Here is a 12810-nt window from a genome sequence, read left to right as displayed (position 1 = left end):
CAAGCCCCGAAAATAAAAACACAACAATGATGATAAATCCGTAAAGAGATGGAGGAAGAGTGGAACCGTGAGCCGGAGCATCTGCTGACATTACTGAGGAAACTCCGAGAGGTGTTCGACGTGTGTGACGAGGACGCGGACGGTTTTATTCGCCCTGAACACCTGGTGCAGCTGGGATCTCAGTTCGGACAAGAAGAACAGGTGAGCACATGGAAGTATTAAAGGTGCTGCAGGCCACTGAAGAACACAAAGGATGGTCTCATTATTTCTCTGAGACTTAATGAGCTTCTGTGATGGGCTGTGTCACCATTTGGGCGAGTTGGGTGCAAACTTTTCAACTTTTTGTAACTTTTCAGTCAACTTTTGTAATAGTCTGGGAAAACTTTGGTGCCAGCTTTTAAATTCTTATACATACTCATCATCTTTAGATTTACTTATCTGCTGCTATATTAATTCATCTATAACACATCTGCTGTATATGTATTTATTCATATGCCACAATATTTATTCATCTGCTGCTCCCGAACCTGTAGATATATTCTTCATCATCAGTATTCACCTCAACTGTTTATAATCTCTATATATATATTTATCTGCTGCATATACATTTATTCCTACGTTACAGTATTTATTCATCTGTTGCTACCTGGTCCTGTACATATATTCCTCATTCTCCTTAACTGTACATCATTTATGTCTGTATCACTTGCCTCAGTGCACTACGATCACTTTATTCATTCAGTATTTATCTATGTTCTTGCAGTCCATTTTCTCAGCTGTTATCCTGTTCACCGTTCTTTTACAGTCATACACTACTTTTACTTCATAATTTTAGTATACTACATTTTGAACTGTTTTATTGCACTGATGTCATCGTAGTTTTCTTTCTTGTTTGTACTTGTTGTCTTCACTCCGGGGACAAATAAAGTTGTTTTGAATTGAATCCAGTTAGACATTTTCACGTCAGTCGATATTGATAATGATAACGATTCATTTCAAATAGTTGACGGACTACTTGCTCCTGAGGGAAGGTTGTGGCTTTAAACTCTGCTTTATGAGCAGAGAATGACAAACATTTGGCAAATCTGAGGAAGAATATTAAAACCAGCGGTGTCTTACACCTCCTCAATGTGCTTACATAATGGATAAGCAATATATCCATATATATATATATATTGAACTTTTATTATATTTCTGTTGATGAAGATTTTCGTAATTATCTGTCTGTTGCACTTTAAAGTCTGGAAGGATTTAAAGGATCTGACTTCAGAGACAGTTTTCCTGCCAACTGCAAATCAACGTCTATTACAGAAGTCACAGGCTTTTCGATTTGAAAATGTTTATCTTACACTTTTAGTTATGTATTGACACATAAGAGGCTAACTGGGCTGAGCTGAGCTGGACCATTCTGTTGCAGTGGAGGTTCATTAATTAAAGTTTTCCAGGTTGGAGCCAGAGCAGAAGTTTCTGTTCTTACAGTAATTTAACAGAGGGAACACTGAATACTGGTCACTGAAAAGTGGAAATATAAGTTTTAACAGTGTTACAAAGGACATCAGAGACATTACATCCCTGAACCAGTGTGTTAATCAGATGCAAACCACTGATACAAGAAGTATAAAACAGATGAGCAACATGCAATGTGAACAGTGCAAATTGTTCCATTCAAGGGTTGTAACACACTGAGGAATAGAAATCGATTGATGATGTCTGATTGTTTATACAGTAGTTGCTGTATCAGTAAGTCATTCATATTTTGCATTTTATATTTAATGCCATAGTTTGTCCTCCATATGCACTAAGGTATGTCAGTATATATCTAGACACAATTCTATAGCACATTTAATAGATTGCTGTGAAAAATGTATGTTTATACTACATGTTAAAATAAAAATACTAGTATCGGGCTTAGAAAACCAGTATTGGTTGGGCTACAAAGACAGTATATCCCTAATATAATGCAATTTACAATGCAAAATGCAAAAAATACATAAAACTGCTGACCTGGCCATAGAGGGTGTAACATGTCTGTCACACAGGGCTCAGTGTGCCGATACAGCTCCAGTCTCCTGCATCCAAAAACAGGCCAAGCACCGTTTAGAAAGGGTTCAGTGGATGGATGGAGTGTATATTGGAATAATGTGAGGACCTTCATAAGAGGGTCTATTGCCGGTGGCAACGTGAAGAGCTGTAAAGTGAGTTTCAGTTCATTCTTTAATAGTCCAGTTTACAACCTGCGAACAGATTCACCTGTTTCTGCTACTGCCCTTGATCAAGCCTCTAAATCTCTGGTACAGCTGTTGTTGTGTTGGGATGTTGTTTTTTTCTTACTTGGGTTTGCAAAGAGAGGCCTGCAATCTGTACGTTAGTGTAGGATTTGTTGATCTGAACCGTCAGATGCAACATATGCATATATAACTATGGGATGGATGGGATGTACGGCCGCTCTGACAGATGAAATGCATCATGATTCACTGGAATTCACTTCGGGAATGCAAACTGCAGTTTTGACATTTTGACAAATGTTCTTTTTTCCAGTCGTATCCAGTTTCCAAGGCAAAAGTAATGATTTATAATAAAAGCCAAAGGATTAAGCTTTCAAATGGTTTTTATTTCATATTTCTGTCTGTCGAAAAATAAGTTTTAGAGCAGTTTTTTAAACAATAGTTAGGTTTCAGTGCTTTTTAAATTGCACCTCATGTCTTAATGTGTTAAAAACTCTTTACCTCACTTAAGTTTTTCAGTTTTTATTTGATGGTGGATCCTTTTGAATGATTGCTTCATCATATAAAACCCATGGCTACAAAATGTAGAATATTCTGTAAACTATTCGCCTCCAAAGCTTTGTGTGAGATGACTAACGGATATTATTTTATTTTATCTTTATCTTTCGTTGTGTTTTTCCATCGGTTCATGTGTCACGTTGGACGTCCCTGTGGCCTCTTGTGTCCCGCTGCTCGTCAGGGTGGTTGAACACTGCCTCTGATTGGCTCCCCGGTGGTGCGGGGCTCATCAGCAGGAACATTGTGGAGGCACTGATTAGCTCCTGGGGGAAGCTTTTCACTGACCTGGGAAATCGCTTCATTGGATGCAGTGCCTGTAATATTTAACTCACTGACCCACATGTTACTGGTTCCTGTAGAGTACAATGCATTACATTTTTACTTGGTGGTGCCATCACCAAACCAGTATTTAAATTAGGCAGTTTTGTTAGTGCGCTCCAAGTATAATACTGAGTGTTATGTACTGAAAGTAATTTACACAAAACCCCCAGAATTTGATTGTGATCATGTGACCCAAATAAGATGGTATGAAGAGGAGTTTGTATTTTCTAATTGATGGACTGCTAACTGTTGTGTTGTCCTCCCGTGTCATTGCGCTCTGTGAGCAAATCCCACTGGCTGCTTTGTGCCAACCTGACCTACTAATACACACGCTGGCTGACACTTTCCCAACCGCACAGTCACATGCACACACTCCCATAATCCTTCAGTTCTCTCCTCTGACCTCCTTTCTCTCCCCTTCAATCGGTCCTTAAAACAATATGCGGACAAGCAATTAACAATCTATGTAAACAGTTTTTTAACGGTACCTGCTGAATTATACAAACTGATCCAAATAGATGACCTTGAGCAAAGTCGTCCACTGACCTTTTTAAAACATCTTGAAATTCCTCAGTGAGCGCTGCTGTACATGTGACCCAGTTGCTACGGCAATGAGTGTGTACCATCAAAATAACTCCTGACAAGTTTTATACAACACATTATTTTCACACCATTTTTTTCCCCGTCATATACTATCTCCCTCTTGAGAAGTGAGGCATTGTCAACTTTTTTAATTTGAACCTGGGAAAACCCCTGAGGTTGTTTCCCTTTCAGTCACAAACCTGTGCTAAAATTAGTGTCGTTAAAATTGAAATGGTTGTGGCTGGCTCGCAAAGAGAAGAATGCATTATTCAGCCCCAGCGCAGAGGGCTCAGCGGCTGCAGCCCTCCTCAGGGAGTGCATGTACTTGGTCATGATTTACCCAATTTTATTAGACAAATGTGATGTTTTAAGTTATTTTCAAACATTACGCGAGAGGGGGAGGAGGAGGAGTGATGCTGAGTGATTGACAGGAAGAATCGGGACTGGAAGCCTTATCGTCCGTGTGTCCATCAGTAAACAGATCTACTAACAGACATTCTATGTCTCCCTAATATCAGCTCCGAGAAATCCACATTGGTCGAGCTCTAATTGGTACGTTCCTATCAAGTCATATCAAGACTTGATATTCTCTGGTCAAACAAACCCTTTAGCACTGTCATGTAATAAATATAAAGACTCTACGCGGCTATAGACTGTGCCTTGTTTTAAAAGATGATCAACACTAAACTGTTGTCATTTAGATGTTTATTGTTGGGATGATAAACCTACAAGGTTTTAACATTTTAACATCTCAAGCTGCCCTTTTGATGATGTAATAATGACACAGCATCATCAAATCATAAACAATTTTCTTCTGTTATCGTGGAATACATATTTAACCATGCATTTTAAAAATCATTTCAGTATTTGATGCACAGCAAATGAAAAGATGGAGCAGCATGATGCTATATTGTGATTATCAATACGCTGCGTCTCTATAGAGAAGATCCTTGGTGTTATATTGAAAGTGTGGATGAGTCATCTGGTTTGGACTTATCAGCCACCTCTCTGTCTGGGAAACCAAATGGTGCAACATGAGGCAGTGGGAGGCTCAGACCTGCGTTAAAACACACAAACAATAGGCTGGATATCAGTGCGGTTATTTTTCAGATGGCTACAGACACCAGTAAGATGGATTGATTTTGTCACAGCAGGAGGAGGAGGTGTAAATAACACATAATAGCAACGCTTCTCTTCTTATTTATCACATCCCTGCTATGCAGTTGTGTTTTTCTGCAAATCTCCAGCAAGAAAAACAATGTTTTTTGCCTCAGTTCTGTATGATACTGGTAATTTTAAACAATGAGAGCAAAAATGAGCTCATCGGTAAATAATTGTTTGGTGTGCTTCTCCACAGGTGAAGAGGTTGGCCAAATGTTTGGACCCCAACGCTCACGGGAGGATCAACTTCAGAGACTTCTGCTGTGGCGTGCTCACAATGAAAGGTGCGAATGGGCGACATTTTGTATGTGTTCTTCTGTGGATACTGGCATCAGAAACAGATCAGGAAAACAGAATTGAGTCACAATATATAGAATTAATAGTTTAAGCACTGGCCTCATTTCAACTGAAGCAATGTTTTACTAAAGTAACCAAGCAGAACAGTTTCAGCTCGGGCATCAGTCTTTAATGTATGAAGCTCACGGTTGGCTGCTTTTATCCACAGTTTAATATGGGGTCACGTCTGCGTTTGATTTGCACAATTTGAGATTGATGGCCGTGTGGGTGATCTGAACCAAACCTCCTCGCTCATTCACAGTCGTGTTTTCTTTGTCTTCTGCCCAGACTGAGAGTCTGTGTAAAACCAGGTCAGTTTATCCACCACAGTGGACCAAGGCCAAACAGGACAAAGGGGGGGACACAGCCTGAGCAATAACAGTTAGAGCAGAGGAACAAACTGGGTTACTGCTTCTGCATTGTGAAGTGTTACTGAGTACTGAGCATTAATAATAAGATGTTAATTTAACACTGTGTGGGCCACACAGCATGTGTCGTCCATTAGACTTAATGTTCATCATCATGAGACCCCATGACGTTTATCTCTAATAACTCCATTATGTATCATTCAAATCACAAGGACATTTAAAGGAGCTATTATAGATATTTTTAGAATAACATGTATTAAGTGCCAATGTGAAATGAATATGAAATAGACGGCTTATAGTAATGAACCGAAGAATTATAACTGAAGGCTGCAGCTCCTTCCGGCTTTTCAGAGCTGTAAAGTGAGTTTCAGTTCATTCTTTAATAGTCCAGTTTACAACTTGACTGTTTTCATTCCCTCTGACTGGTTTCATGAATGTGTGCACGTCGGGTATCAGAGGAGATCATTCTCAACTTCTTTAAATTACACAGGAGAGTCTGCTTGTTGGGACTTTTGAAAGATTTGCAGAATATAAATGTGTTGTTGATTAGAACTTAAATTGAACTAGAAGTCTCTGCTAGTACAGCACACCTTTAACATGTGGCACATCTATGCAATATGCTGTAACAAATATAATGAGAACAGTTCATTTATTTAGGACAATGGGAAAACTTCATTTTCAATGTAAATACAGGTAATCGCATGCAAGTGAATGATATTAAATATCTAAATACATTTTAATTGTGTATCTTGCATCAGTTTTTTTTGCAGAATCTCAAACAGACAGAAATGAGTCATAAATGTTTTTTTGGTTTTTTTGCAGGTTATGTTTGGAACTTTAAAAAGAAAAGTTCAACACATGAAACAGCCAAGAGTTATTATCAGGTACGTTTTTAAACTGTGTGAACATAACCAGTTACAGTGTCTCATGGGCAGTTTGATCACTTGGAGGAATCATGACGATAACAGTAGCAACAATACTGCAGGTCAACTGAAACTACACAAAGCGTGTAATACAGTACTTTGTCCACTAGAGGGTAGTGTTTAGCTGCAGAAGACAAAAAGTATCACTTGTGTCATGACTAGAAACATCCAAGACAAGTTCTAGGATACAACTCTACAAGCTGTCGGATATGTGCTTGTAGATGTTTGATTTTGGACTTTAAGAACCTTTGGTTAAATTATGAAACATTTGATCTCTTTCACAGTTTAAGGTTAAATTAGGTTTTCTTACCTCTTGACGTTGTCCTATGTCTTTTGTTTGATTTAATGTCCTGATGTGCGGGTTCACTGAGACGATTGATTTGTTACATCAGTGAGAGGAACGGACCCAAGATGTTACATGTGACACAGATTTCATAAATGTCTGGTGTGATCTCTAGGGAAATTTCATACTCTGTACAATGTCACTATATCTCATTAACAAGACGGGTGACTCACAGAGCCACAGACATCAGCTCAGTTTTCTGTGCATCAATATCATTGTGCGTCTTTTAATATTTCCTTTTGTTTATCTCAGCTCCAGAATGTTTGCCTGGAAGCTGGGAGTCTTTTCTCTACCTCTGGCATAGTATAACATTTCATCGTACCAATGGAGAAGTGCTCCTAAAATATTCAGACTGTGTGAAATGCAATACGGTCGTTGCCTACTGAGTCGTTCACCGACAACAACATGCTGATTTGATAATGCTGTTTCATTTGTGCACCTCCCTTGTGAAGCACGGCGTATAAATGAGTAGCAGTCATAACATCCCATATTCCAAGAAGAGCTTTAATCCAGGATTTCTTTTGACTGCATATCATTTTCTCCACACAGTGACAGGTAGGAGTGATTTGCAGTTGCAGGTGTGGGTTTATTTTTGCGTTTGAATAAGAATTCATTCCGTCCATGTGTTTCGATCTCTGAGATATTTGTGCACTGACTGGGAATGACAGCAACAAATCACCAAAGGATGGAAATTTGCAAGCTACTTTTGTAGTGTGGACACTAAGACTAAGGTTAAATGTGTTCTTGCTGAAATGGTTTTCAGCCGTTGATGAGAAACTACTGAAACATAAAAGTAGTAAAGTGATAATATAGATAGGAATGATATATAATATAAAAATTATGAAAAATAACATAGTGTATATGAGTTGTGTGTTAAATATGATACTTACTTAACAGTGTTTAAGGCGACATGATGGATATGATCAAATCACAATATGAAAAAACAAATACTGGGATATAGGATCATATCTCCCTTTCTTAACTTAAAGTAACTGATGTTTTTTTTGGAGGATAATGTTCTACTAGATAACTTTAATGCACTTAACCTTGTATTAGTGCTGGTTGAAGTGACGACAGCTCTGCTTACAGCTCCTCATATGAGAACTACTTGGCCTGGTCTGTTTGCATTATTGATCTGTGGTATATTGTCGAGTGGATTCTGCTGATCTCACATTTTTCACACTGTTTTTATGTTTTCTTGAATGTTTCCCTCGGGTGTAAAAAAAGGAAAAAGACTCACAAGTTCTAAACTGTGGCAAGAGAAAGCAGTCACTGCATTTAGACTCATTGGAAGCTGCAGCCGGTCAATGTATGTAAATACAGGGTGTAATCAGCAGGTACTTCCTCTGTTCTCTCCAGCTTATCTCAGCTTTCCTTTAGGATGCTGTTTTCCTCCTGTGGTGGAAAGAGATAAAGTGAAACTAATACCTGCTGTTTAAGCTTCTCACTGACAGCAGCCACTTTATTTACATCTCTGTAGTCGACTGGACGTCTTTTATAAAGATCTCTTTGTCTTATTTTCACATTAGAGAGGTTTCTCTCTGCTTTTTGTTGGGTGAAGATATGTTGCTTATTGAAAAAATTTAATCTATGATCCACAGAAGCTCAGTTATTTCAAGACTGCGGTGTTCAATTGTGGGAACGCAGTCAAGTTGCGTTTCCATAGCAAAGAGATGGAGGAATCCCAGAGCTCCCCAGGGTAGCTCTCTCTCTCTCTCTCTCTCTCTCTCTCTCTCTCTCTCTCTCTCTCTCTCTCTCTCTCTCTGTGTGTGTCTGTGTGTGTGTGTTGTGTGTGTGTGTGAGAAAAGGTGAGAATCGCCTCATTATTTCAAGAGACATTGCAGTTGAGGATTTATTAGCTTGCTCTCTTCTGCTGCTGAGGCAGACACACCTGACTCACACACACACTCTGACACACATGCACACACACACACAAATATTAGTGAATGCAGGAGACAGAGTCAGCACGGCCGTGTCAGGTGCTGAAATGTATTTTGGCACATAAGACAGATTAAACTGGGGCACTAACCATCTGGGAGGATACGTGTGTGTGTTTGTGTATTCATTTTTGTTACCTTTTGAGGACCTTTTCCAGCATAAACGCTGACCTTGTCAGGACCAGTAGACCTTGTCAGGACCAGTAGACCTCATGGGGACCAAAGCTTGGACCTAATGAGGCAAAACTTACTTTCTGAGGTCCTGCGGTTGGGGGAAAGATGTGAAATGTGGTTAGGCTCAGAGTTGGACATGAGTAGGTCATGGGTATTGATTAGGTTTTGATTAGGCTGTCCACAATGAATGGAAGTCAATGTAAAGCCCTAATAAGGATATCTGCACAAACCTGTGTGTGTACAACCTGATAGTATCCCTAAGATATCAAGGTTTATGATTGTTCTATGAATTTATTATATTTACATGTTCAGTTTATTGTTTTTTTATATAATTAACATTTCAGATTGTTTATTTTTTTATTTTTCCGTTTTATCCCCTCACAGACACTGAGTGGTAACTGTATCCTCCCAAATACAAACCGGTGTTGCCATCTTAACCAGCAGGGAACCTCACAGAACCGGATCCTATAAAGAAATATGTTAAAACTCAGTGATGGCCCAGATCTGCCACTGCAGAAAAATAATCAATAATTTACACCTCATTTGTCCTCTAATGGAGTTTTTTTTTTCTCTTCCTCCTGGGGGTTTCCAGGAGGTCACAGGAATCATCTGAGATCCCTGCCTCTAATGTGCTCTCCTCCTGCCACCGCTCGTCCACTCTTTCCCCGTGTGTTTCCTTCATGTCCTGCTTGTTTGGTTTGATCCCTGTGCTCTCAGTGATCATGGGTGAATGTCAGACAGAAATCTGTGTGTTTATGAGATAGTGTCTGTGTGTGTGTGTGTGTGTGTGTGTGTGTGTGTGTGTGTGTGTGTGTGTGTGTGTGTGTGTGTGTGTTGCGCCTGCAGAAGTGAAGGTTTGCAGGTCAGACATAAGCACTTGAAGTGACTTTATCTTGTCCCCTCATCTGTTTCTTGGTTCCTCTCTATTTTTATCCCTTATGCTCTGTTAGTAGAACATACCTCCTGCTTTTATCTTTATCATCCATCCCTGCCTGGTGCATGGCCGCATCACTTTCTGTTTTGCATGAACGCCTCTATCCCCTCATTTCCTCTCCCTTGCTCGCTGATGTGTCTTGCTCTCTTTTTCTTTGATTTCTTTTTTTGCCATTTCCCTCTTCCATCATCCTTTTCCTCCTCCCCTCCTCCTGCCGCCGTCCACATTAGCACTTCAGATGAACAGTGAGGAGGAGAGAGCTCCGCCAGCCTCTGCAGTCGTCTCATGGTCTAATTAAAGAGCTGAGATGTGTGTGTGGGGGGGGTGAGGAAGAGAGGCGAGAACTGAGACCAACATCAGGGGTGTAATAATGGCAAAAGTTGAAACAAAGAAAAACCGAGAGGGGGATGAGAAAAGGGAAATAGAATGAAACGGAGAGCAAAATGGAGAGAGGGGGAGAGAATACAAAGGGTATGTTTACTGTTTACCATTGTTTGTGTCGATGGGAAAATCCGCCCACTGAGCTGCACTGTAGCACAGCCAACATCCCTGTCACTGTCTGCAACACGAGCACTTCCCCAGGATAACGATCAACAAGCCTTCCTCCGAGCTCTGTGTTTGTTAGTGAAGTGGCTCTTTTTACAGCAGAAGTTTGTTTAAAGGTCACTGTCAGTTTGTTTCTGTATTGCTTTCATGCAGTTTGCATTCATGTGTCGTTCCTCATTATGTCAGTGTGTGGCTCATGAGCTCATTTCATGCAGAAGTGACTTTAACCTATAAGACTGAATAACTCATAGTCACTGCTGCTGCATACATGTCGATGCACAGTCTGCAGGAGCACTTGCTGACAAGGAGTGAGTGACCCTGACATCAGAGATCTTTATTCACAACCTGTGTCCTACCAACAGACGCTGTCGTTTCATTACTTCTGCCAAGGGTTAGCCTTCCGCTGTTTGTTTGTTTGTTTGTTTATTGGTTTGTTTGTTTGTCTAGTTGTTTGTCAGCAGGATTATGCAAAAACTACCGAACAGTTTTCCAAAGAACTCAGTGGAAGCAGGAGACAAAAAAAGAACCCATTAACATTTGGCATGGATCCGGACAAAGGGGCGGATAGAGGTTTAGGATTAGGTAACATTACAGGATGCCTGCAGTAATGCAAGGCAATAACTCATATTTAGAGGACTGATATTTATGAGTGAGCTAAATCGAGCGAATTTAAATGTGGTTTCTCGAGGGGATTGATGGGCCTCAGCTCCACTGTTTGCCATCCTAGTTACCTCCCCTAAGGAGGTGGTGTTTTTGCCCTGTCTGTCTGTTGGTTTGTTTGTTATTTGTTTGTTCGTCAGCAGTGTGTTATTTGGTGCAGCTTGATTGAATTAAAGTGGACTGCTGGGTCTTGGCAAAGGTATGTGCTCTCTGCTGAGTTTTAAGCATAACCTCTGTCATTCCCTAACCTTAACAAAAAGTGATGGTTCTAAACCAAATCCAGAGTCATCCTTTTCTCTTTTCTTTTAATAATTAAGATATTGCTTAAAACTGTAAGAACTGCCCTATAATGACTTCCACTACTTGGATTATTCATAGCGGCTGACATGTTGTAAGTTCTGGGCACACTGCGTCTGTCCACAGAGACGTGATGCCACAGGACGTTTGGACAGTCTGAGACCAACATGTCTGGCCACACAGTTGACTGATAGTCAGCCATGGAAACATGAATATGACAGGATTTGACAGCACATTTTGATAAGCTGTCCTTTAGATTTCCCGCGTGTGGCTTTTCTGTGGCATTTTGCTAATGACACAGTCCTTCCTCAGCTGCTGGGGTGAATGTCATGGTGACATTTCACTCAAGACCATTTCAATCATATGTCATACAGTAGTAAACTCAGTGTAGCTTCCTTTGTGAACTTTCCTAAGGGAAGAATTACACACCATTTTATGCAAATATGCAATGTTGAAGGAAATGTTAGGACTTTACAGCTGTTTTGCTGATTTACAAATGTGTAGATATAAAAAAACGACACAACCATTATGAACAATATTTGAAAAATAAGAACAATGAAACCATATGTAAACAGATCTGATGTCCGGTGTGATGACATATGCCAGGAAATTATGGTATGCAATGAAACCAGTTACGTTAATTTTCTACTTGAGATCGGGGCAGGAGAAACAGAAAATATGATTATTTATCAATGCATTATTTGGATCATAATCAAGATGATAAGGGACGTACTGAGTCGTACAGTCGTTTTTTCATCACAAAGATGGGTGTAGTGCACAACAAGACAGCGACAGTACAACATTTACAGCAAAGTGGTGCAGGAAATAGGACAAGGATCTGGCTATATTATGATGCCATGTCATATGCAAAGTGTACTAAACAAACAGAAATGTTCTAAATTTGGAAAGGGTTTGCATATGTGACTGTGAGCTTTGTGTAGCTGTCTCTGAGAGAGGGAGCAGAAAGTGATGGGGTGATGACGACAGCAGAAAGAAAGAATCACACAAGGGAAACAGAAACGGGGAAGAAAAAAATAGTCAGTTAGAGGAAAAGAAATATGACGTTAAAGTGAAAGATATACGGCATGTGATGGATTGAGTGTGAATGGCTGTGAGGGAATGAGACTTTGGAAAGCGATAAGAGCAGCAGATGGAATGCAGACACAGAGATAAAGTCCGAGGAGAGATGAGAGGAAACGTAGCAGAAAAACGGAGAGAAAAGAAAGACATGATAAGAAATGCAGGCAAAGCAAATGAGAAGAACAACAGAGGGAGATAAACAAAGCAGCGGCTTTATCTAATTTGCCTGTGGTTGTGAGTGACAGGGTCCATTAGTCCAGGTTACGCTCTTCAGGCCACACCTCCAAATCTGAACAGACAGACCCGGGGAAAGGATGTGTTGAGGCCGAGCCAGAAACGAGTGTGTGTGGTCTCTGCTGTGGCTT

At 40.1% G+C, this 12810-nt stretch overlaps 1 protein-coding gene across 2 annotated transcripts in view; it reads left to right on the top strand.

The window, feature by feature from the left end:
* Positions 1-12810, top strand: part of rab11fip4b (RAB11 family interacting protein 4 (class II) b) — a 51707-nt gene continuing 38897 nt past the window's right edge. Inside the window, exons 1-3 of one of the 2 annotated variants that reach the window (XM_035181693.2) lie at positions 1-201; positions 5044-5131; positions 6374-6435. In XM_035181693.2, coding sequence (XP_035037584.1) covers positions 49-201; positions 5044-5131; positions 6374-6435 — 303 coding nt within the window. In that variant the 5' untranslated portion in view covers positions 1-48. The remainder of the gene's footprint in view (positions 202-5043; positions 5132-6373; positions 6436-12810) is intronic. The other variant, XM_035181703.2, reaches the window with a different exon arrangement.

This window comes from Hippoglossus stenolepis, chromosome 2 (assembly GCF_022539355.2).
Source record: "Hippoglossus stenolepis isolate QCI-W04-F060 chromosome 2, HSTE1.2, whole genome shotgun sequence".
NCBI lineage: Eukaryota > Metazoa > Chordata > Actinopteri > Pleuronectiformes > Pleuronectidae > Hippoglossus > Hippoglossus stenolepis.
The sequence above is the reverse complement of the archived record's forward strand: the minus strand, read 5'-3'. Positions and strand labels throughout refer to the sequence as shown.